Raw genomic sequence first — 26,744 nt, 5'->3', positions numbered from 1 at the left:
TTATTTCCATATTTATTCCCTTCAATTAAAAAAAAAACTACTTTTTATTCAAAAAAACATAAGATAAACGTTTATTTACACTTTACAAGGCAGTTTTACAGTTTCTTATAGTAATTATTGACAGATTTTTTCTTAAAAAGTATCATTTTCTTGTTTATCGGCAGTATTCCTCTTAACAATACGGATAAATTTCAAACGTTCGCCGCTAAAAACGCCCGCTCGATTTTTCTCAAAGCTTTATGCGGTTTCGAAACCATCTCTTCGACCCATCCGACTTCCGGTTTGGTGTAAACCCCAACTTGCCGATCGTTTTTGCATCCCGAATCGTAACTGAAGATTCCTTTTAACGCGTATTGACCCGATTTTGATTTACAGGCTAAAGCACTTCCATAATCGACCTCGCAATGATTCGATTTTGATATGGTGCACAAATTTTTCGCCCCAATCTCAGTTTCTGGTCCTAATTTTTCGGCGCATTCCTCGTTATTGATGATATTAACGTCGATTGAGTGCATTATCGCGTTTTTAAGGTGAACTAAAAAGATTTTAACATCAAATTTAATAATAATGAATAATTAAATTAAGTATTACCTTGTAATATTCTTTTCCCCCACCCTGTAACGATACAACTCTCATCATCAACATCATTTTGATTCTCGTCTAAACATAAAGTTCCAACATTTCCAGTTAGACGCAATTTTTCGGTTAAAACTAAGACGGCTAAGTCGTTTGTTAGGTTGGCAACGCGGTATTGCGGGTGACGCACCGCCGCGGCCACTTTGACGATTTGGAACGGTTGCGGTTCTTCGTCGACTCCCAATTTCCATTCGCCACCTTTCACCAAAATATCTTTAGATTCGATTCTAAAAAAAAAAAATAAAAAAATATTGTTTTTAATTAATTTGATTAAGCGCATCGTGTAGGAAATTAAAAATCCTTTAAAATGAGCCCAAACACGATGGGGTTATCTCAAAAAACAACGGAGATATCAACAAAAAAGGAATCGAAACATAACCTAATTTTGAAATGTCAACTGTCAAATTAATTTTTAATCGTTTATATCTCGGTTGATTTTGAAGATAATGTAGTCGTGTTTGGTATTATTTTGAAGGGAATTTTAAGGTGATTAAGAATTTATTAATAAAATTAAAAAATTTTTTTTACTTGATTTTGTTAATCGTATCGTGTAGGAAATTAAAAATGCTTTAAAATGAGTCCAAACACGATGGGGTTATCTCAAAAAACAAAGGAGATATCAACAAATAAAAATAAAAACTTAACCTAAAAAAATTAAACGTCAGCTGTCACATTAATTTTTAATCGTTTATATCTCAGTTGTTTTTGAAGATAATATAGTCGAGTTTGGTATTATTTTGAAGGGAATTTTAAGGTGATTACGAATTTTTTAACAAAATTAAAAAAAAAATTTTGCTTAATTTTGTTAATCGTATCGTGTAGGAAATTAAAAATACTTTAAAATGAGTCCAAACACGATGGGGTTATTCCAAAAAACAACGGAGATATCAACAAATAAAAATAAAAACTTAACCTAAAAATTAAATGTCAGCTGTCAAATTAATTTTTAATCGTTTATATCTCGGTTGATTTTGAAGATAATGTAGTCGTGTTTGGTATTATTTTGAAGGGAATTTTAAGGTGATTAAGAATTTATTAATAAAATTTAAAAAATTTTTTTACTTGATTTTGTTAATCGTATCGTGTAGGAAATTAAAAATCCTTTAAAATGAGTCGAAACACGATGGGGTTATCTCAAAAAACAACGGAGATATCAACAAATAAAAATAAAAACATAACCTAAAAATTAAACGTCAGCTGTCAAATTAATTTTTAATCGTTAATATCTCGGTTGTTTTTGAAGATGATATAGTCGAGTTTGGTATTATTTTGAAGGGAATTTCAAGGTGATTAAGAATTTATTAACAATAATTAAAAAAAAATTTTGCTTAATTTTGTTAATTGTATCGTGTAGGAAATTAAAAATACTTTAAAATGAGTCCAAACACGATGGGGTTATTTCAAAAAACAACGGAGATATCAACAAATAAAAATAAAAACATAACCTAAAAATTAAACGTCAGCTGTCAAATTAATTTTTAATCGTTAATATCTCGGTTGTTTTTGAAGATGATATAGTCGAGTTTGGTATTATTTTGAAGGGAATTTCAAGGTGATTAAGAATTTATTAACAATAATTAAAAAAAAAATTGCTTAATTTTGTTAATCGTATCGTGTAGGAAATTAAAAATCCTTTAAAATGAGTCGAAACACGATGGGGTTATCTCAAAAAACAACGGAGATATCAACAAATAAAAATAAAAACATAACCTAAAAAGTAAACGTCAGCTGTCAAATTAATTTTTAATCGTTAATATCTCGGTTGTTTTTGAAGATGATATAGTCGAGTTTGGTATTATTTTGAAGGGAATTTCAAGGTGATTAAGAATTTATTAACAATAATTAAAAAAAAATTTTGCTTAATTTTGTTAATCGTATCGTGTAGGAAATTAAAAATCCATTAAAATGAGTCCAAACACGATGGGGTTATTTCAAAAAACAACGGAGATATCAACAAATAAAAATAAAAACATAACCTAAAAATTAAACGTCAGCTGTCAAATTAATTTTTAATCGTTAATATCTCGGTTGTTTTTGAAGATGATATAGTCGAGTTTGGTATTATTTTGAAGGGAATTTCAAGGTGATTAAGAATTTATTAACAATAATTAAAAAAAAAATTGCTTAATTTTGTTAATCGTATCGTGTAGGAAATTAAAAATCCTTTAAAATGAGTCGAAACACGATGGGGTTATCTCAAAAAACAACGGAGATATCAACAAATAAAAATAAAAACATAACCTAAAAATTAAACGTCAGCTGTCAAATTAATTTTTAATCGTTAATATCTCGGTTGTTTTTAAAGATAATATAGTCGAGTTTGGTATCAATTTAAAGGGAATTTCACGCAGATTACGAATTTTTAGATAAAATTTGAAAAATGTAAAAAATTTTTACCCATCGATGCATTTAGCGGTTGTTAAAACGGCATCTGGGCGAATAATGACTCCACCGCACAACAAAGTTCGCGTGGAATCTCTTAAAATCATAGCTTGCCACGGGATTTCACCGAAATTAACCTCTAAAGGTCCGTTAGATGTTAATTTCGAGTCCTGAAACGATTTTTATTAAATAAAATAATTAATTAACGCCGATTTCTTACTAAATTTCTAATTCCACAAGATGGGGTATTAAGTTGAGATCCTTCAAGATTTCGCGGAAAATTCCCCGACCTCACCGCTCTTAATTTATTATTAGATTCCCTCTTTTTAACCTGATATTGCCCCAAAGTGTTATCTTCGCGATAAGTCCCATCATCGACTCCATCGATTAAATTCGCCGACGGCCAGGGATCCTTATAATTAGGATCGCGACAACATTTCCCTTCCCCACCAGTTTCCAAAAGGGTACAAACCGCCAATGGGACTCGATTCTCTTGCTGCTCTTTACTCAAAACAACGGGAACCCCCGAAATCGTACCTTCACTCGTACAATAAATTTCTTGGACACATTTTAACGCCGCCGCACACCCCGAATAAACCGGAAGATTATTTTGATTCGGATTAAAAGGTGTTTGTGGTGTCGTCGGTCTCAAATGAGTCGTGATTTGTTTGTCACCTTCGGGGATGTTATCAAGGTCATTTGTTGGTTTATCTCTTCCTCCGTTATCGGGTGGGATATAACTAGGGGGGTAATCGTTGGAGCTGTCGAAATTGGTGTCTGGTTTGTCGTAGTTATAACTTCCATCGGGGTTGACGGGTTGTTTTGGGACGCATTTTCCGTTTAGAACGTATTCGTTTAAGCGGCAGAATGGTTTAGTTGGGGTTGGATAAGTATAGCCGGGTCTTTCTGTTGTTGTTATTTGACAACGTCCATTAATCAAAACGTATCCATTTTGACATTGACACCTTCCATTAACATAAATTTGTCCCCCTTCACACTCTTGTTTTGCAATTTGACACCTTCCATTAATCAAAACGTATCCATTTTGACATTGACACCTTCCATTAACATAAATTTGTCCCCCTTCACACTCTTGTTTTGCAATTTGACACCTTCCATTAATCAAAACGTATCCATTTTGACATTGACACCTTCCATTAACATAGATTTGTCCCCCTTCACACTCTGGTTTTGGAGTTTGACATCTTCCATTAATCAAAACGTATCCATTTTGACATTGACACCTTCCATTAACATAAATTTGTCCCCCTTCACACTCTTGTTTTGCAATTTGACACCTTCCATTAATCAAAACGTATCCATTTTGACATTGACACCTTCCATTAACATAAATTTGTCCCGATTCGCAATCCGGAATTGGAGTTTGACATCTTCCATTAATAAACTGTTGTCCAAACGAACATTGACACTTTCCATTGATGTAAGTTTGCCCGCCTTCGCAGCGTGGTGGGGGAGTTGTAGGAACTCGGCAAACTCCATTAATTAAAACTTCGTTTGCTAAACATCTCGCGGGGGGAGGAGTTGTTTGACACCTTCCATTAATTAAAACATATCCATTTTGACATTGACATCTTCCATTGATGTAGGTTTGTCCATAATCGCATCGTGGCGGCGGGGTTGTGGTGGTTTGGCACCTTCCATTGATGTATTGGAGACCAGACGGACAAGAACACACTCCATTAATTAATTGTTGACCCGGATAACATAATTGTTTTGGCGGAACCGTGCTTGTATAACCACTTTGACATCTTCCATTAATAAATTCTTGATCCGGTGGACACGAAGGCGGAGGAGTCGTTTTAATTTGACATCTTCCATTAATCAAAACATACCCACTTTGACATTGACACCTTCCATTAACATAAATTTGCCCCCCATCACAATCCGGTTTCGGAGTTTGACACCTTCCATTAATCAAAACATATCCATTTTGACACTGACACCTTCCATTAACATAAATTTGCCCCCCTTCGCAATCTGGTTTTGGACTTTGGCACCTTCCATTAATAAACTGTTGTCCATACGAACATTGACACCTTCCATTGACGTAAGTTTGACCGCCTTCGCAACGCGTTGGAGGCACTTGGCATCTTCCATTGATGTATTCTTGTCCAATCGGGCAAGCGCATCGTCCATTAATGACTTGTTGACCTGGTAAGCACAAAGATGTCGGCGGAACTGTGCTCGTGTATCCGGTTTCACACTTTCCATTAATGAATTCTTGACCAAATGGACACTGACACCTTCCATTGATGTAAGTTTGACTTCCTTCGCAGCTTGGAGCTGGAGTTGTTGTGATTTGACATCTTCCATTAACAAAAGTGTACCCAAATTGACATTGACACCTTCCATTGATATAAGTTTGACCTCCTTCGCAGCTTGGAGCTGGAGTTGTTGTGATTTGACATCTTCCATTAACGAAAGTATACCCAAATTGACATTGACACCTTCCATTAATGTATTGTTGACCTCCATCGCAGCTTGGAGCTGGAGTTGTTGTGATTTGACATCTTCCATTAACAAAAGTGTACCCAAATTGACATTGACACCTTCCATTGATGTATTGTTGACCTCCTTCGCAGCTTGGAGTTGGAGTTGTGGTGATTTGACACCTTCCATTAACGAATCTATATCCGCTTTGGCATTGACACCTTCCATTGATGTAAACTTGCCCTCCTTCGCAGCTTGGAGCCGGGGTTGTAGTAACTTGACATCTTCCATTAACGAAAGTATACCCAAATTGACATTGACACCTTCCATTAATGTATTGTTGACCTCCTTCGCAGCTTGGAGCTGGAGTTGTGGTGATTTGACACCTTCCATTAACGAATCTATATCCGCTTTGACATTGACACCTTCCATTGATGTAAATTTGGCCTCCTTCGCAACTTGGTGATGGAGTCGTCGTGGTTTGACACCTTCCATTAATAAATTGTTGTCCAAATGAGCATTGACACCTTCCATTGACATAAACTTGGCCCCCTTCGCAACTTGGAGCTGGGGTTGTTGTAGTTTGACATCTTCCATTAACGAAAGTGTACCCAAATTGACATTGGCACCTTCCATTGATGTAAATTTGGCCTCCTTCGCAACTTGGAGCTGGGGTTGTTGTAGTTTGACATCTTCCATTAATAAATGTGTATCCAAATTGACATTGACACCTTCCATTTATGTAAGTTTGACCTCCTTCGCAACTCGGAGATGGAGTTGTGGTGATTTGGCACCTTCCATTAACGTAAGTGTATCCATTTTGACATTGGCACCTTCCATTGATATAAACTTGACCTCCTTCGCAAGATGGAGATGGAGTTGTTGTAGTTTGACATCTTCCATTAATAAATGTATATCCAAATTGACATTGACACCTTCCATTAATGTATTGTTGGCCTCCTTCGCAACTTGGAGCTGGGGTTGTCGTAGTTTGACACCTTCCATTAATAAATGTATATCCAAATTGGCATTGACACCTTCCATTGATGTAAGTTTGACCTCCTTCGCAGCTAGGAGCTGGAATTTGTCTACATCTTCCATTGATGTATTCTTGTCCAACTGCACATGTGCATTGTCCATTAATTAATTGTTGACCAGGCAGACACAAGGGTGTTGGTGGGACTGTACTTGTATATCCTTTTTCACATTCTCCATTTATAAAGGTGTACCCACTTGGGCATTGACATCTTCCATTAATGTAAATTTGACCTCCTTCGCAACGTGGAGCTGGGGTTGTTGTAGTTTGACATCTTCCATTGACGAAAGTATATCCAAATTGACATTGACACCTTCCATTAATGTATTGTTGACCTCCTTCGCAACTTGGAGCTGGAGTTGTTGTAATTTGACATCTTCCATTAACGTAAGTGTATCCATTTTGACATTGGCACCTTCCATTAATGTAAATTTGCCCTCCTTCGCAAGATGGAGATGGAGTTGTTGTAGTTTGACACCTTCCATTAATAAATGTATATCCAAATTGACATTGGCACCTTCCATTGATGTAAGTTTGACCTCCTTCGCAACTTGGGGCTGGAGTTGTTGTAGTTTGACATCTTCCATTAACGAAAGTGTACCCAAATTGACATTGGCACCTTCCATTGATGTAAACTTGACCTCCCTCGCAAGATGGAGGCGGAGTCGTCGTGCTTTGACACCTTCCATTAATAAATTGTTGTCCATATGAGCATTGACACCTTCCATTGATGTAAACTTGACCCCCATCGCAGCTTGGAGCTGGAGTTGTTGTAATTTGACACCTTCCATTAACAAAAGTGTATCCATTTTGACATTGACACCTTCCATTGATGTAAATTTGACCTCCTTCGCAACTTGGAGCTGGGGTTGTTGTGCTTTGACACCTTCCATTAATAAATTGTTGTCCATATGAGCATTGACACCTTCCATTGATGTAAACTTGACCTCCATCGCAGCTTGGAGCTGGAGTTGTTGTAATTTGACACCTTCCATTAACAAAAGTGTATCCATTTTGACATTGACACCTTCCATTGATGTAAATTTGACCTCCTTCGCAACTAGGAGCTGGGGTTGTTGTGGTTTGACACCTTCCATTAATAAATGTATATCCAAATTGACATTGACACCTTCCATTAATGTAAGTTTGACCTCCTTCGCAACTTGGAGCTGGGGTTGTTGTGATTTGACACCTTCCATTTACAAAAGTGTATCCAAATTGACATCGACACCTTCCATTAATGTAAGTTTGACCTCCTTCGCAACTTGGAGCCGGAGTTGTGGTAATTTGACATCTTCCATTGACATAAGTGTATCCATTTTGACATTGACACCTTCCATTGATGTAAATTTGGCCTCCTTCGCAAGATGGAGTTGTAATTTGTCTGCATCTTCCATTGATATACTCTTGTCCAACTGCACATGTACATTGTCCATTAATTAATTGTTGACCGGGCAGACACAAGGGTGTTGGTGGAACTGTACTTGTATATCCTTTTTCACATTCTCCATTTATAAAGGTGTACCCACTTGGGCATTGACATCTTCCATTAATATAAATTTGACCTCCATCGCAACGTGGAGCTGGGGTTGTTGTGCTTTGACACCTTCCATTAATAAATTGTTGTCCAAATGAGCATTGACATCTTCCATTAATGTAAGTTTGACCTCCTTCGCAGCTTGGAGCTGGAGTTGTTGTGATTTGACACCTTCCATTAACAAAAGTGTATCCATTTTGACATTGACACCTTCCATTGATGTAAATTTGACCTCCTTCGCAACTAGGAGCTGGGGTTGTTGTGCTTTGACACCTTCCATTAATAAATGTATATCCAAATTGACATTGACACCTTCCATTGATGTAAGTTTGACCTCCTTCGCAACTTGGAGCTGGGGTTGTTGTGATTTGACACCTTCCATTTACAAAAGTGTATCCAAATTGACATTGACATCTTCCATTGATGTAAGATTGACCTCCTTCGCAGCTGGGGGCTGGAATTTGTCTGCATCTTCCATTGATATACTCTTGTCCAACTGCACATGTGCATTCTCCATTAATTAATTGTTGACCAGGCAGACACAAGGGTGTTGGTGGAACTGTACTTGTATATCCTTTTTCACATTCTCCATTTATAAAGGTATACCCACTTGGGCATTGACATCTTCCATTAATGTAAATTTGACCTCCTTCGCAACGTGGAGCTGGGGTTGTTGTGCTTTGACATCTTCCATTAATAAATTGTTGTCCAAATGAGCATTGACATCTTCCATTAATGTAAGTTTGACCTCCTTCGCAACTAGGAGCTGGGGTTGTTGTGATTTGACACCTTCCATTAATATAACTATATCCATTTTGACATTGACACCTTCCATTGATGTAAATTTGACCTCCTTCGCAACTTGGAGCTGGAGTTGTTGTGCTTTGACACCTTCCATTAATAAATTGTTGTCCAAATGAGCATTGACACCTTCCATTGATGTAAACTTGACCCCCTTCGCAGCTTGGAGCTGGAGTTGTTGTAATTTGACACCTTCCATTTACAAAAGTGTATCCAAATTGACATTGACACCTTCCATTGATGTAAACTTGGCCTCCCTCGCATGATGGAGGAGGTGTTGTTGTAGTTTGACATCTTCCATTAATAAATGTGTACCCAAATTGACACTGACACCTTCCATTGATGTAAGTTTGACCTCCTTCGCAGCTGGGAGATGGAATTTGTCTACATCTTCCATTGATATATTCTTGTCCAACTCCACATGTGCATTGTCCATTAATTAATTGTTGACCAGGTAGGCACAAGGGTGTTGGTGGAACTGTACTTGTATATCCTTTTTCACATTCTCCATTTATAAAGGTATACCCACTTGGGCATTGACATCTTCCATTAATGTAAATTTGACCTCCTTCGCATCTTGGAGCTGGGGTTGTTGTGGTTTGACACCTTCCATTAATATATGTATATCCAAATTGACATTGACACCTTCCATTGATGTAAGTTTGACCTCCTTCGCAACTTGGAGCTGGAGTTGTTGTAGTTTGACACCTTCCATTAACGAAGCTGTATCCAAATTGACATTGGCACCTTCCATTGATGTAGACTTGGCCTCCCTCGCAAGATGGAGGAGGCGTTGTTGTAGTTTGACATCTTCCATTAATAAATGTGTACCCAAATTGACATTGACACCTTCCATTGATGTAAGATTGACCTCCTTCGCAACTCGGAGCTGGAGTTGTTGTAATTTGACATCTTCCATTAACATAACTGTATCCATTTTGACATTGACACCTTCCATTGATGTAAACTTGACCCCCTTCGCAACTTGGAGCTGGAGTTGTTGTGATTTGACATCTTCCATTAACGAAGGTGTACCCAAATTGACATTGGCACCTTCCATTGATGTAAACTTGCCCTCCCTCGCAAGATGGAGGTGGTGTTGTGGTAATTTGACATCTTCCATTAACAAAAGTGTATCCATTTTGACATTGACACCTTCCATTGATGTAAATTTGGCCTCCTTCGCAAGATGGAGTTGTAATTTGTCTACATCTTCCATTGATGAACTCTTGACCAACTGCGCATGTACATTGTCCATTAACTAATTGTTGGCCGGGCAGACACAAAGGCGTTGGAGGAACAGTGCTCGTGTATCCAATTTGACAGATTCCATCAACGAATTGTTGACCTGGTGGACACGCTGGTGGAGGTGTAGTTTTAATTTGACATCTTCCATTGATCAAAACATATCCGCTTTGACACTGGCACCTTCCATTAATATAAATTTGTCCTCTTTCGCAACTCGGAGCTGGAGTTGTCGTAATTTGACATCTTCCATTAATAAATTGTTGTCCAAATGAGCATTGACACCTTCCATTAATATAAATTTGCCCCCCTTCGCAACTCGGAGCCGGAGTTGTGGTAATTTGACACCTTCCATTAACAAAAACATACCCAAAACTACATTGACACCTTCCATTAACGTATTGTTGGCCACCCTCACAACTCGTTGTTGGAGTTGTTGGAACTTTACAAACTCCATCGATTAAAATTTCCGGTGCATAACATCTTGGACGTGGAGTAGTCACCCTTTGACATCTTCCATTAACCAAGACTTCGTTCTCGCCGCATTGAACGCATCTTCCCGCGATTAAAACTTGATTAGCGGGGCAAACGCATCTTCCATTAACGATGATTTGGCCTCCTTTACAAGTTTCTTTAACTTTTTCGCACTTTCCATTAATTTTAATCTCATTTTCTCCGCAAATTATCCCCGGTTGAGTTGTTGTTTCATACGGGGGTAAATAATCGGGGCCTTTTATTGTTGATCCGAATCGAACTTCCGATCCGAAATGAGTATCGCTGTAATCAACGGTTGACCCAAAAATCGGGTTAAAAGTGACGTCTCGTTGAGGTTTTGAAGTCGTTGAGATTACATTAAATCCAAGTCCCGCTCCATGACCAGATTCGCCAGCGTTTCGAATATCCGGCGTGAGGCTGATGCTGTTCGAAAATGTGCCGAAATTTTTGATTCCGAACGATGATTTTCCCGATGATGAAAATGCTTGGGATGATGAGAAAGCTTGCGACGATGAAAATCCTTGAATCGACGATGAGGAGGATGAATAATTCGGTAAGCGGCAACAAATGTTTTCGAATTCTTTGCAATCCGGCTAAAAATAATAAACAGAAATGAATAAAATTTGAATATTCAAATTCGTAACGAAATTCCCGTTAATTTGAGTATAAACACGGTGCGGTTTGATTAAATTTGCATTTTTTAAGATGGCGGATTGACGTAAAAATTAAGATGGACGCTTAAAATCGAAATTAATTAAAATGTATCGTGTTGGGTGTCATTTCGAAATGATTTAAGACGGGGATTTTAATAGAATTAAAAAAATCGGTTAAATAAACCGATTTTTATTAATTAATTTTTTAATAAGACGATTTTTGGTATTAAAAAGGTTATTTTTGAATTCCTTATGAAATTTCCGTTAATTTGAGTACCAACATGATGGGGTTTACTTCAATTTTAATTTTTTTAAGATGGCGGATTGACGTAAAAATTAAAATGGAGGGTTAAAACCGAAATATAGCTTGTGGGGTATCATTTCGAGCTTATTTGAGATGGAGGTTTCAATAAAATTAAAAAAAATTGTTTCGAGGTTAATTTAAATCGATTTTTTTAAATTAATTCTCTTAATATCAATTTTTTGATGTTAATTTCAACATTATTGAATTCCTCATCAAATTTGCGTTAATTTGAGTATAAACACGATGGGGTTTGCTTAAAATTAAATTTTTTCAAGATGGCGAATTGACGTAAAAATTAAGATGGAGGGTTAAAACCAAAATATATCGTGTTGGGTATCATTTCGAGCTTATTTAAGACGGAGATTTCAATAAAGTTAAAAAAAATATTTTGAGGTTAAATTAAATTGATTTTTTTTAATTATTTATCTTAATATAAAAGTTCTTGATATTAATTTTATCATTTTTAGATTCCTCATCAAATTTGCGTTAATTTGAGTACCAACATGATAGGGTTTGCATCAATTTTAATTTTTTTAAGATGGCGGATTGACGTAAAAATTAAAATAGAGGATTAAAACCAAAATATATCGAGTTGGGTATCATTTCGAGCTTATTTGAGATGGGGATTTCAATAAAATCAAAAAAAAATGTTTTGAGATGATTTTTTTTTAATTAATTTTTTAAATAACAATTTTTTGATATTAATTTCATCATTTTTGAATTCCTCGTCAAATTTGCGTTAATTTGAGTACCAACATGATAGGGTTTGCTTCAATTTTAATTTTTTTAAGATGGCGGATTGACGTAAAAATTAAGATGGAGGGTTAAAATCAAAATATATCGAGTTGGGTATCATTTCGAGCTTATTTAAGACGGAGATTTCAATAAAATCAAAAAAAAATGTTTTGAGATGATTTTTTTTAATTAATTTTTTAAATAACAATTTTTTGATATTAATTTCATCATGTTTGAATTCCCCATCAAATTTGCGTTAATTTGAGTACAAACACGATGGGGTTTGCTTAAATTTAATTATTTCAAGATGGCGGATTGACGTAAAAATTAAGATGGAGGATTAAAACCAAAATATATCGAGTTGGGTATCATTTCGAGCTTATTTAAGACGGAGATTTCAATAAAATCAAAAAAAAAATTTTTGAGGTTAAATAAATCGATTTTTTTTAAATTAATTTTTTTAATAATAAATTTTTTGATATTAATTTCATCATTTTTGAATTCTTCATCAAATTTGCGTTAATTTGAGTATAAACACGATGGGGTTTGCTTAAATTTAATTATTTCAAGATGGCGGATTGACGTAAAAATTAAGATGGAGGGTTAAAACCGAAATATATCGAGTTGGGTGTCATTTCGAGCTTATTTGATATGAGGATTTCAATAAAATCAAAAAAAAAATTTTTTGAGATAATTTTTTTAATATGGCGCTTAAAAATTGGATCTAAATATATCGTGTGGGGTATCATTTCAAGCTAATTTTTTCCGAGGAATTCAAATATGTTATTAAAAATACGTTTTGAGAAAAAATTTCGTTAATTTCCTTTAATCGTGAGTATTTTATTGCATTCCTCTTACATAATCAATTCGATTCGGCTCCTTTTACGGTTAGGATCTAAGCGAAGATGTCAAGGATATAATTCTGAATGTATCTAGTTAACTCGTAATTTATTTTTTATGATAATTGTTTTATAACAATTTCCTTTTTAGAAAACGAAATCTTTCTTAATTACTACTTCATTAAACAATTAACACATTTTCGTTAAATACTTTTACTTTTGACACTTTTCGGTTATAAAATGTTAATTATTGGTATATAATATTCAAAGTGATAATAATATGAAGTTTCCTTATTCGCCTTTTACTCATCTTTTAGAAAAGATCAAGGATTTCTTTAAAGTTTAAATTCTTTATATAAAAAAACTCACCTTTTCTGCATTAAATCCATCTTTTGGGTCGATTAAGACGCCATCGGGACCGCATTTTTCCTTCAACACGCACACATATCCATTTCCACCACATTTTCCATTAATAGGAACCGTCGAAAACGGTTTTGGATGACTGAACTTAACCTCAACGGGTTGGACACCCAAAAATCCATTTCCGGAGTCTTTAACAATTTTACCGTGCCCATTAAAATAATTTTTTTGGTTTAATCTCGCATCGTTTCCATTAAATTCTCCATTAAAAAATACGTTTTGAGTCAAATCCACCTTTAAATCGTCATCGTTTTCGTTAACACCCCGTTTTGAGGTTAAATCGTTGACTTCTTCGGCGGTTTTAAAACAGCTTTTCGATTTCGAACACGCCGTGAAATGATTTTGAGCCTTTTTCAACGGCGAGTTATCGCTTTGCCACCAAAAATCGGTTTTCGAATTCGATTTTAACGTTAACTCATTGATTTCTACAGGTTTTGGATGTTGCTGAACGGTTTTTATTGCGTGGATAACGTCTCCCTTGACGTTGAACGTGGTGATTATGTATAAAGACACTAAAATTAGTGTCTTCATTGTTTAGCTAAAAAAAAAATTAAAAAAATTCGTTATTTTAAAAGTGAGGTTAAAATTAATTAATTTTTCGATTAAATAAATATTATTTTTGAATTCCTTATGAAATTTCCGTTAATTTGAGTACCAACATGATGGGGTTTGCTTCAATTTTAATTTTTTTAAGATGGCGGTTTGACGTAAAAATTAAGATGGAGGGTCAAAACCAAAATATATCGTGTTGGGTATCATTTCGAGCTTATTTAAGACGGGGATTTCAATGAAATCAAAAAAAAATGTTTTAAGATGATTTTTTTAAATTAATTTTCTAAATAAAAATTTTTTTATATTAATTAAATCATTTTTGAATTCCTCATAAAATTTCCGTTAATTTGAGTACCAACATGATGGGGTTTGCTTCAATTTTAATTTTTTTAAGATGGCGGATTGACATAAAAATTAAGATGGAGGGTCAAAACCAAAATATATCGTGTTGAGTATCATTTCGAGCTTATTTAAGACGGGGATTTCAATGAAATCAAAAAAAAATGTTTTAAGATGATTTTCTTAAATTAATTTCTTAAATAAATTTTTTTTTATATTAATTTAATCATTTTTGAATTCCCCATTAAATTTGCATTAATTTGAGTACCAACACGATGGGGTTTGCTTAAATTTAATTTTTTAAGATGGCGGATTGACGTAAAAATTAAGATGGAGGGTCAAAACCAAAATATATCGTGTTGGGTATCATTTCGAGCTTATTTAAGACGGGGATTTCAATGAAATCAAAAAAAAATGTTTTAAGTTGATTTTTTTCAATGAATTTTTTTAAATAAAATTTTTTTTTATTAATTAAATCATTTTCGAATTCCCCATCAAATTTGTAACAATTTGAGTATAAACACGACATGTTTCGATTATATTGTATTAATTCAAAATGGCGGATTGACGTAACAATTAAGATGGTGGTCAAAAAAGTCAATTAAATAGTGCGATGTGGGGCATCGTTTCAAGCTGATTTTTCCCGGAGAATTCAAAAACGCTGTTTTTATCATCACAAAGTTAATGAAATCGTTTCAAAGTGATAAAAACGACACTTTCGCTGTCAAAAAAAATACTTTCCCCACATTTTTCTCGCGATTGTTGTGGTTACGTTACCGTTACGTAAAGTTGCGCATCTATAACTTAACCTCTATAACCTCATCCTCTATTATGGTGATTAATAGCGAAAAGAAAGTGTTACTCTCACATCGTTTCATATGAGATTTTGTTTCTTTTTCTTCATCTTCGTCCTTTTTTAAGCCGCGCGGCCTACTACTACCTGTGTTTGTTTCGGTGACCTCGTTACGTCACCGTATCGTGTAGAGGTCGTTCGGTTCGATTCGAAATGAAGAGGTTGTGTTAAAAGGTTAAAAGACGATGAAAACGACGAGTGGGAAAATTTTAGAAAGCAACTTGTGCAATCTTTTCTTCTTCTTTTTCTTGTTTATCGTCTTCTATTGAACTTTAAAGTTGTAGGTTAGAAAAATTAAAAAAGAAAAAAATAAATAAATAAATAAGATTATCTAATTCAATCTTTTTTTATTGAGGTCGCTTCTTAATTAACATGAAAAAATATCTAGCTATCTGGTTATCTTTTGTGGTTAGATGAGAATCTAGACACCGAAGATTCTCACAAATCTCGTTAAAAGATTACTTCCTTTGTGAGATGTTAAGTAATTTTAATTGTTTAAGCGTTGATTTTTTATAATTTATTTCATTAGATTCGAATTCCTCGTAAAATTTCCGTTAATTTGAGTACCAACATGATGGGGTTTGCTTAATTTGATGTTTTAAGATGGCGGAATGACGTAAAAATTAAGATGGAGGGTTGAAATCAAAATATATCGTGTTGGGTATCATTTCGCGATTATTTTAGACGGGGATTTTAATAAAATCAAAAAAAAATATTTTGAGGTTCAAATTAATCGATTTTTATTGATTTATATTTTTATACAAAAAAATTTTGAAATAATTATATCATTTTTGAATTCCCCATCGAATTTGCGTTAATTTGAGTATAAACACGATGGGGTTCGCTTAAATTTAATTTTTTAAGATGGCGGAATGACGTAAAAATTAAGATGGAGGGTTAAAATCGAAATATACTGAGTTGGGTATCATTTCGAGCTTATTTAAGACGGGGATTTTAATAACATCAAACAAGATATATGAAATGAGGTTATATAAATTGATTTTTTTTAATAAGGGGATTTTTTTATTAATTCAGTTGTTTTTGAATTCCTTATGAAATTTCCGTTAATTTGAGTACCAACATGATGGGGTTTGCTTCAATTTTAATTTTTTTAAGATGGCGGGTTGACGTAAAAATTAAGATGGAGGGTTAAAATCGAAATATACCGAGTTGGGTATCATTTCGAGCTTATTTAAGACGGGGATTTTAATAAAATCAAAAAAAAAATGTTTTGAGATGATTTTTTTTAAATTAATTTTTTAAATAAAATTTTTTTGACATTAATTTAATCATTTTTGAATTCTCCATCAAATTTGCGTTAATTTGAGTACCAACATGATGGGGTTTGCTTCAATTTTAATTTTTTTAAGATGGCGGATTGACGTAAAAATTAAAATGGAGGGTTAAAACCGAAATATATCGAGTTGGGTGTCATTTCGAGTTTATTTAAGATGGGGAATTCGATAAAACCAAAAAAAATTGTTTTGAGGTTAAGTTAAATCGATTTTTTTTAATTAATTTGTTTAATATAAAACTTTTTGATATTAATTTAATCATTTTTGAATTCCCCATCGAATTTGCGTTAATTTAAGTATAAACACGATGGGGTTCGCTTAAATTTAATTTTTTAAGATGGCGGATTGACGTAAAAATTAAGATGGAGGGTTAAAACCGAAATATATCGAGTTGGGTGTCATTTCGAGCTTATTTAAGATGGGGAATTCGATAAAACCAAAAAAAATTGTTTTGAGGTTAAGTTAAATCGATTTTCTTTAACTAATTTGTTTAATATAAAACTTTTTGATATTAATTTAATCATTTTTGAATCCCCTATCGAATTTGCGTTAATTTGAGTATAAACACGATGGGGTTCGCTTAAATTTAATTTTTTTAAGATGGCGGATTGACGTAAAAATTAAAATGGAGGGTTAAAATCGAAATGTGTCGAGTTGGGTGTCATTTCGAGCTTATTTAAGATGGGGAATTCGATAAAATCAAAAAAAAATTGTTTTGAGGTTACCAAATCAATTTTTTTTTAAATTAATTTTGTCATAACAATTTTTTTTATATTAATTTAATTATTTTTGAATCCCCCATCAAATTTGCGTTAATTTAAGTACCAACATGATAGGGTTTGCTTCAATTTTAATTTTTTTAAGATGGCGGATTGACGTAAAAACTAAGATGGAGGGTTAAAACCGAAATATATCGAGTTGGGTGTCATTTCGAGCTTATTTAAGACGGGAATTTCAATAAAATCGAAAAAAAATGTTTTGAGATGATTTTTTTAAATTAATTTTTTAAATAAAATTTTTTTGATATTAATTTAATCATTTTTGAATCCCCCATCGAATTTGCGTTAATTTGAGTATAAACACGATGGGGTTCGCTTAAATTTATTTTTTTTAAGATGGCGGATTGACGTAAAAATTAAGATGGAGGGTTAAAACCGAAATATATCGAGTTGGGTGTCATTTCGAGCTTATTTAAGACGGGGATTTCAATAAAATCAAAAAAAAAATGATTTTATTAAATTAAATTTTTTTTGATTAATTAAATCATTTTTGAATCCCCGATAAAATTTGCAACAATTTGAGTACAAACACATCGTGGTTGTAATGATTTTGAAATTTGACATTGACATATAAATAAAGATGGCGGGGTGAAATCAAAATCGCCCGAAATATGCGGTGTTGGGGGTCACGTCAAGGTGATTTTTGCCGGAGATTTCGAAAATGGCACTTTTAACTCTGTAAAGTCGAGTTGGTCTTAAAAAAAAAGGAAATAAATTAGCATCTCGCCAAGGTTTGAGAGGATGACCGACCAGGATGTATCTGAGCATCTTGGACGGCCGAAAACGCGCGTTAAAAGTCAACAAACACGTGTTGTGTAACCCGATTGGAATTAACCCGGATCCGAGTTACCTCGGATTTGAAAAACGAATTTTGTTTTAGCGTTTTTTTGAGTCGGATCCGGGTAATTTTAATAAATTCTCATCTTTAGTAATAATAAAAAGTCTAATTTTACATTCCGATTGTCACTCAATAAACTTTAAGGTCGTTTTCTATTATATTATAGGCCTTACGTAATCTTCGCGACATTTACGCACTTTAAAATTGTGAGATCATAAAATCAATATTTAAAATGAAATAACTTACTTGGTCGATTAAAATTTCTTGAATAAATTAAATTGGTTTTTCCAAAAATGAATGATTCACCACATTTAAGAAAAAGGAATAAACTTTATTTAAAAAATTTCAAAAAAACTCTTTCGATAGATGTTTAAAACTAAACTCTAAAATCGCACGATATCTTCCTTTTATAACCCAACACTCACGAGTAACATCCTGGTGTTTCACGTCTTCTTCTAAGAGCACCTTTTGGAGGTGGGGGAGAAGAAGAAGTCTTCGTTATTTTTATAATTTATTTAATTTAAAACCGTTTCCTTGGAAACATCGAAAGAATTTCGCGACGATCTTTGAGAATTGGGTTATTTTAATAAAAAGAGATAAATAATAATAATAATAAAGCTCGGTTACAAATTGTTGTTAAAAAAAATGCGTAATAAAGAAAGTTTTTCTCACGTTGTTGATAGAAGAGACGTTTAAAATTGAAATTGAATAATTTTCGATTTCCCACTGAATAGGATGGTTCCATAATTTTTTATATATAAAAAAAATTTGAGTAATTACTCGCTAATATCGCAAAGATGAGTCGAATCTATAATTTCCATTCGAGTTAATCGAAAATTTCGCAATCCACGTTTTCATATATTACACAAATTACCACAAATTATCTTTTTAGTACTTCGGCTCAAAAAGAACCCGGATTTGAGAAGTTCAATTTTTTTTTTAATGCCTTTTTAAAAATCCCACCATAAAATTCGTAAAAAACTCGTTATGCAATGTCAAAGGTATTTCTTTATTGTTATTGATTTTTATTATTATTAATCACTACCGCCGTGTCCTCCTGAGCAACAGAAAAGTGTGAGGATCGCCGTCCCTGCCGCAATGCCGATAACCTCTAATGTTGTCAAGTGGACTCCGTTTAAACTTAAAGATGATTCTCTGTTATCCGTTGACGAAGTCATTTTCTTCCAATTTTCTTTTTTGTGTTGCTTTTAACGTTTGTTTGTTGAACGGGAATTTTTCTATATTTTTTTTAAATAAATTTTGACGTAACTGTCAATTTCAATTAATTTTTTTAATATGCAGAGGTTACTAATAAAATTATGTAGAAAAAAAATTTATGGTTATAAAAAAACGATTTTCTCAGAAACTGATAAGATTGGAACAACGAAACTTTTTGAGGTTATTAAGGAACGCTTGGGATTCATTTATACCAAATTATAATATTTCAAAGTGAACGATTCGCTTGTTATTAATTTTTAAAAATCCCCTATTAAATTTGACGTTTCTTAAAAGTGTGGTTATAAAAAAATCGTTTTCTCCGAAATGGTTAAGATTGGAAGAATGAAATTTTTTGAGGTTATAAAGGAACGTTTGGGATTAATTTATACCAAATTATAATATTTCAAAGTGAACGATTCGATTGATATTAATTTTTAAAAATCACCTATCAAATTTGACGTTTCTTAAAAGTGTGGTTATAAAAAAATTATTTTTTTGAAAATGGTTAAGATTGAAACAATGAAACTTTTTGAGGTTATAACACAATGTTTGGGATTAATTTATACCAAATTATTATGTTCCAAAGTAAAGGATTCGTTTGATATTAATTTTTAAAAATCACCTATCAAATTTGACGTTTTTTAAAAGTGTGGTTATAAAAAAATTATTTTCTCGGAAATGGTTAAGATTAAAAGAATGAAACTTTTTGAGGTTATAACACAATGTTTGGGATTAATTTATACCAAATTATTATGTTCCAAAGTAAAGGATTCATTTGATATTAATTTTTAAAAATCACCTATCAAATTTGACGTTTCTTAAAAGTGTGATTATAAAAAAATTATTTTCTTGAAAATGGTTAGGATTGAAAGAATGAAACTTTTTGAGGTTATAAAGGAACATTTTGGATTAATTTATGCCAAATTATTATGTTCCAAAGTAAAGGATTCATTTGATATTAATTTTTAAAAATCTCCTACTTAATTTGACGTTTTTTAGAAGTGTTGTTATAAAAAAATTATTTTCTCGAAAACAGTTAGGATTGAAATAACGAAACTTTTTGAGGTTATAAAGGAACATTTTGGATTAATTTATACCAAATTATTATGTTCCAAAGTAAAGGATTCGTTTGATATTAATTTTTAAAGATCACTTATCAAATTTGACGTTTCTTAAAAGTGTGGTTATAAAAAAATTATTTTCTCGAAAATGGTTAAGATTAAAACAACGAAACTTTTTGAGGTTATAAAGGAACGTTTGAGATTATTTTATACCAAATTATAACCTTTCAAAGTAAAAGATTCGTTTGATATTAATTTTTAAAAATCACCTATCAAATTTGACGTTTCTAAAAAGTGTGGTTATAAAAAAATTATTTTCTCGAAAATGGTTAAGATTGAAACAATGAAATTTTTTGAGGTTATAACATAATGTTAGGGATTAATTTATACCGAATTATTATGTTCCAAAGTAAAGGATTCGTTTGATATTAATTTTTAAAAATCTCCTACTTAATATGATGTTTCTTAAAAGTGTGGTTATAAAAAAATTATTTTCTCCGAAACGGTTAAGATTGAAATAACGAAACTTTTTGAGGTTATAAAGGAACGCTTGAGATTATTTTATACCAAATTATAACCTTTCAAAGTGAACGATTCGTTTGATATTAATTTTTAAAAATCACCTATCAAATCTGACGTTTCTTAAAAGTGTGGTTATAAAAAAATTATTTTCTCCGAAACGGTTAAGATTGAAATAACGAAACTTTTTGAGGTTATAAAGGAACGCTTGAGATTATTTTATACCAAATTATAACCTTTCAAAGTGAACGATTCGTTTGATATTAATTTTTAAAAATCACCTATCAAATCTGACGTTTCTTAAAAGTGTGGTTATAAAAAAATTATTTTCTCCGAAATGGTTAAGATTGAAACAACGCAACTTTTTGAGGTTATAAAGGAACGTTTGAGATTATTTTATACCAAATTATAACCTTTCAAAGTGAAAGATTCGTTTGATATTAATTTTTAAAAATCACCTATCAAATTTGACGTTTCTTAAAAGTGTGGTTATAAAAAAATTATTTTCTCGAAATTGCTTAAGATTGAAACAACGAAACTTTTTGAGGTTATAACACAATGTTTGGGATTAATTTATACCAAATTATTATGTTCCAAAGTAAAGGATTCGTTTGATATTAATTTTTAAAAATCACCTATCAAATTTGACGTTTCCTAAAAGTGTGATTATAAAAAAATTATTTTCTTGAAAATGGTTAGGATTGAAAGAATGAAACTTTTTGAGGTTATAAAGGAACATTTTGGATTTATGTATGCCAAATTATTATGTTCCAAAGTGAAAGATTCGTTTGATATTAATTTTTAAAAATCACCTATCAAATTTGACGTTTCTTAAAAGTGTGGTTATAAAAAAATTATTTTCTCGAAATTGCTTAAGATTGAAACAACGAAACTTTTTGAGGTTATAACACAATGTTTGGGATTAATTTATACCAAATTATTATGTTCCAAAGTAAAGGATTCGTTTGATATTAATTTTTAAAAATCACCTATCAAATTTGACGTTTCCTAAAAGTGTGATTATAAAAAAATTATTTTCTTGAAAATGGTTAGGATTGAAAGAATGAAACTTTTTGAGGTTATAAAGGAACATTTTGGATTTATGTATGCCAAATTATTATGTTCCAAAGTAAAGGATTCGTTTGATATTAATTTTTAAAAATCACTTATCAAATTTGACATTTCTTAAAAGTGTGGTTATAAAAAAATTATTTTCTCGAAAATGGTTAAGATTAAAAGAATGAAACTTTTTGAGGTTATAACACAATGTTTGGGATTAATTTATACCAAATTATTATGTTCCAAAGTAAAGGATTCGTTTGATATTAATTTTTCAAAATCACCTATTCAATTTGACGTTTCTTAAAAGTGTGGTTATAAAAAAATTATTTTCTCGAAAACAGTTAGGATTGAAATAACGAAACTTTTTGAGGTTATAAAGGAACATTTTGGATTAATTTATACCAAATTATTATGTTCCAAAGTAAAGGATTCGTTTGATATTAATTTTTAAAAATCACTTATCAAATTTGACATTTCTTAAAAGTGTGGTTATAAAAAAATTATTTTCTCGAAAATGGTTAAGATTAAAAGAATGAAACTTTTTGAGGTTATAACACAATGTTTGGGATTAATTTATACCAAATTATTATGTTCCAAAGTAAAGGATTCGTTTGATATTAATTTTTCAAAATCACCTATTCAATTTGACGTTTCTTAAAAGTGTGGTTATAAAAAAATTATTTTCTCGAAAACAGTTAGGATTGAAATAACGAAACTTTTTGAGGTTATAAAGGAACATTTTGGATTAATTTATACCAAATTATTATGTTCCAAAGTAAAGGATTCGTTTGATATTAATTTTTAAAAATCACTTATCAAATTTGACATTTCTTAAAAGTGTGGTTATAAAAAAATTATTTTCTCGAAAATGGTTAAGATTAAAAGAATGAAACTTTTTGAGGTTATAACACAATGTTTGGGATTAATTTATACCAAATTATTATGTTCCAAAGTAAAGGATTCGTTTGATATTAATTTTTCAAAATCACCTATTCAATTTGACGTTTCTTAAAAGTGTGGTTATAAAAAAATTATTTTCTCGAAAACAGTTAGGATTGAAATAACGAAACTTTTTGAGGTTATAAAGGAACATTTTGGATTAATTTATACCAAATTATTATGTTCCAAAGTAAAGGATTCGTTTGATATTAATTTTTAAAAATCACTTATCAAATTTGACATTTCTTAAAAGTGTGGTTATAAAAAAATTATTTTCTCGAAAATGGTTAAGATTGAAATAACGAAACTTTTTGAGGTTATCAAGGAACATTTTGGATTATTGTATACCAAATTATTATGTTCCAAAGTAAAGGATTAGTTTGATATTAATTTTTAAAAATCTCCTATGTAATTTGACATTTCTTAATAGTGTGGTTATAAAAAAATTATTTTCTCGAAAATGGTTAAGATCGAAATAACGAAACTTTTTGAGGTTATAAAGGAACATTTTGGATCAATTTACACCAAATTATTATGTTCCAAAGTAAAGGATTCGTTTGATATTAACTTTTAAAAATCACTTATCAAATTTTACATTTCTTAAAAGTGTGGTTATAAAAAAATTATTTTTTCGAAAATGGTTAAGATTGAAACAACGAAACTTTTTGAGGTTATAAAGGAACGTTTGGGATTAATTTATACCAAATTATAACCTTTCAAAGTAAACGATTCGTTTGATATTAATTTTTAAAAATCTCATACTCAATTTGACGTTTCTTAAAAGTGGTGTTATAAAAAAATCGTTTTTTCGAAAACGATTAAGATTGAAACAACGAAACTTTTTGAGCTTATAAAGGAAGCTTTGAGATTAATTTGTACCAAATTATAATCTTTCAAGGTGAGCGATTCGTTTGATATTAATTTTTAAAAATGACCTATCAAATTTGACGTTTCTTAAAAGTGCGGTTATAAAAAAATTATTTTCTCCGAAACGGTTAATATTGAAACAACGAAACTTTTTGAGGTTATAAAGGAACGTTTGATCTTAACTCACCCCAAATTATTAGCTTCTAGAGTAAACGATTAATTTGAAATAAATTTCAAAAGATCATTAATTAGCATTAAATGGTAAAATTAAATTAATTAAATCGAATAAAAATGTGTGTTCCCAATGGAAACATCGAACATAATAAACTATAAATCAAAGGTTAACTCGTTCAATTCTTCTTTACAAATTCAACGTTTAATCTTGAGCAGGGATGAGAACCCGGTGATATTTACTCATTTTTGAAAAAAAATCGTCACTGAATGGAGAGTATCTAAAGATCTAAAACCTCCTCTTTCTTGTCAATTAACTTCTCGATGTTGAAATCACATTTATTTGTCGGACGTCCACATAGAAATCTAAATAATCAAAAAAGCCTCACAACAAACTATAATAAAGAGATAACAAAGAAGTGTTGGATGAAAACGGTGATGTTGAATAAGAAGAAACGTGATCTAAAGCGGTTAGGCAATAACGCGTGTCTTTTCGGGTTTAAATGTCGCGTGTTCGTTTCTATACAGTATAATCGATTTAATATTAACGTTCGTGAAGAGTTTTTGTGGATTGTTGAAGAGGTTATTAGTGCTATTTAAGTTGGAAAAGGTCAAGAATAAAGAAGAAAGAGTTCGGGGCTTCGTTTATATGTATTTTTAAGACTTGTCACACATTTTTTGGTTGTTTGGTTAAATCGAAAATAATTAATCTATCGGATATCTTCTTCTGCAAGGTGGGAGATTTTGGTCTTCCTCTTCTTCTTGCTGCCGTTCCTTTACACCCATGAAACTTATCCCGTAATATAGCGCAGAAAGTAAAAGTAATACAATGGCGATTTCAATTACATAAACTGGTATACACTCTATTTTAATATTTTTCAGCATTTCACTGAAACCACCAAAACCTCCTTTCTTTTCACCATCCACTTGGTTTTGGTTGTCAGCTTCTTGATTTGGATGAGCACTTTGTGTTGGGCTTTTGGGTGGAGTTTGAGCTTGAGCAGATCCTGCCTCACTTTGCGCTCGAGGAGATTTTGCCGGACTTTGCTGTTGAGGAGATCTTGACGGGGTTTGAGATTGAGGGGTTCTTGGGGGAGTAGATTCAATTGCAGTTCGATATGGTGTACCTGGATCTGTAGCGTTCGTTTGACTCATTTTATTTGTAAGCTAAAAACGAGCCCCTTTTTGAGTTTATTTCGTGACTTTTTTTGATTTTGACGTGTTTGACGTTGAAATGATTGATTTTTAACGATTTGTTTTGTTGTTGAGTGCGAAAGGGTATTTACGATATGAAGAAAGTTAAAAAATCATGAATTGAATCAGAAACTCTTTCATTCTTTTAAACGTAACTGTTTTAGAGAAAATAATTGTTTTTGAAAATTGTTTAAGATTTTTAAAAACTAATAAAAAGTGAATCGTTCACTTTGAAAGGGTATAATTTGGTACAAATTAATCCCAAACGTTACTTTATAACCTCAAAAAGTTTCATTCTTTCAATCTTAACCGTTTCGGAGAAAATAATTTTTTTATAACCACACTTTTAAGAAACGTCAAATTAAGTAGGAGATTTTTAAAAATTAATATCAAATGAATCCTTTACTTTGGAACATAATAATTTGGCATAAATTAATCCAAAATGTTCCTTTATAACCTCAAAAAGTTTCATTCTTTCAATCCTAACCATTTTCAAGAAAATAATTTTTTTATAATCACACTTTTAAGAAACGTCAAATTTGATAGGTGATTTTTAAAAATTAATATCAAACCAATCGTTTATTTTGGAAGATTATAACTTGGTATAAATTGAGTCCAAACCTTCCTTTACAACCTCAAAAAATTTTATTCTTTCAATCTTAACCGTTTCGGAGAAAACGATTTTTTTATAACCACACTTTTAAGAAACGTCAAATTTTATAGGAGATTTTAAAAAATTAATATCAAACGAATCGTTTACTTTGGAAGATTATAATTAGGTATAAATTGAACCCAAACGTTCCTTTATAACCTCAAAAAGTTTCATTCTTTCAATCTTAACCGCTTCGGAGAAAATAATTTTTTTATAACCACACTTTCAAGAAATGTCAAATTTAATAGAAGATTTTTAAAAATTAATATCAAACGAATCGCTCACTTTGGAAGATTATAATTTGGCATAAATTGAACCCAAACGTTGCTTTATAACCTCAAAAAGTTTCATTCTTTCAATCTTAATCGTTTCGGAGAAAATAATTTTTTTATAATCACACTTTTAAGAAACGTCAAATTTAGTAGAAGATTTTCAAAAATTAAAATCAAACGAATCGTTTATCTTGAAAGGTTATAATTTGGTATAAATTGAACCCAAACCTTACTTTATAACCTCAAAAAGTTTCATTCCTTCAATTTTAACCATTTCGATTAAATTTTATCCATTTCAAAGTCAAATATGTCAAAATCAAACAAAGTTGCATCATATATTTCAAAAAAGGGGCTCGCTTTTATTTTTTTGTAATAAAATGAGTCAAGCGAACTCTGCAGATAGCGGAAGTAGGTCGTTCAATCCTCCAGCATCAAGTACACCACAAAGAACACCACCTCGAACTTCACCACGGGATGAGCAGCAAACACGAACTAATCAAAATCAATTGAATGATGCACTTCATGAAGATCAGGATGGAAGTAACAGGTTTGATTTGATGGAAATGTTGGCAAATTTTAAACCGGAACAGTTACCGCTA

At 31.9% G+C, this 26,744-nt stretch overlaps 1 protein-coding gene across 1 annotated transcript; it reads right to left on the bottom strand.

Annotated features, from left to right (window-relative positions):
* Window positions 1-41: 41 nt before the first annotated feature.
* Window positions 42-18,606, bottom strand: LOC111418707 (zonadhesin-like). Its single transcript, XM_071201052.1, has 7 exons — window positions 18,437-18,606; window positions 13,484-14,072; window positions 6,264-11,176; window positions 3,239-5,129; window positions 3,034-3,188; window positions 592-863; window positions 42-535 (listed from the first exon to the last, which is right to left on the bottom strand). Exons 2-7 carry the CDS (start codon window positions 14,063-14,065, stop codon window positions 192-194), a joined length of 8,157 nt encoding a protein of 2,718 aa, XP_071057153.1. The 5' UTR covers window positions 14,066-14,072; window positions 18,437-18,606; the 3' UTR covers window positions 42-191.
* Window positions 18,607-26,744: the final 8,138 nt, after the last annotated feature.

This window comes from Onthophagus taurus, unplaced genomic scaffold (genome assembly GCF_036711975.1).
Source record: "Onthophagus taurus isolate NC unplaced genomic scaffold, IU_Otau_3.0 ScKx7SY_16, whole genome shotgun sequence".
Lineage (NCBI taxonomy): Eukaryota > Metazoa > Arthropoda > Insecta > Coleoptera > Scarabaeidae > Onthophagus > Onthophagus taurus.
This window is presented reverse-complemented; position numbering and strand designations above follow the sequence as displayed.

Bases quoted from the DNA above. Each gene is read 5' to 3' on its own strand.
- LOC111418707 (XM_071201052.1), bottom strand. From the start codon at position 14,065: ATGAAGACACTAATTTTAGTGTCTTTATACATAATCACCACGTTCAAC. The intron at 5,130-6,263 runs GTGCCAAATCAC...CATCAATGGAAG, and splicing joins TACACTTACGTTAATGGAAG to ATGCCAAGTGCCTCCAACGC. The intron at 864-3,033 runs GTAAAAATTTTT...TTTTTTTTTTAG, and splicing joins ACCGCTAAATGCATCGATGG to AATCGAATCTAAAGATATTT.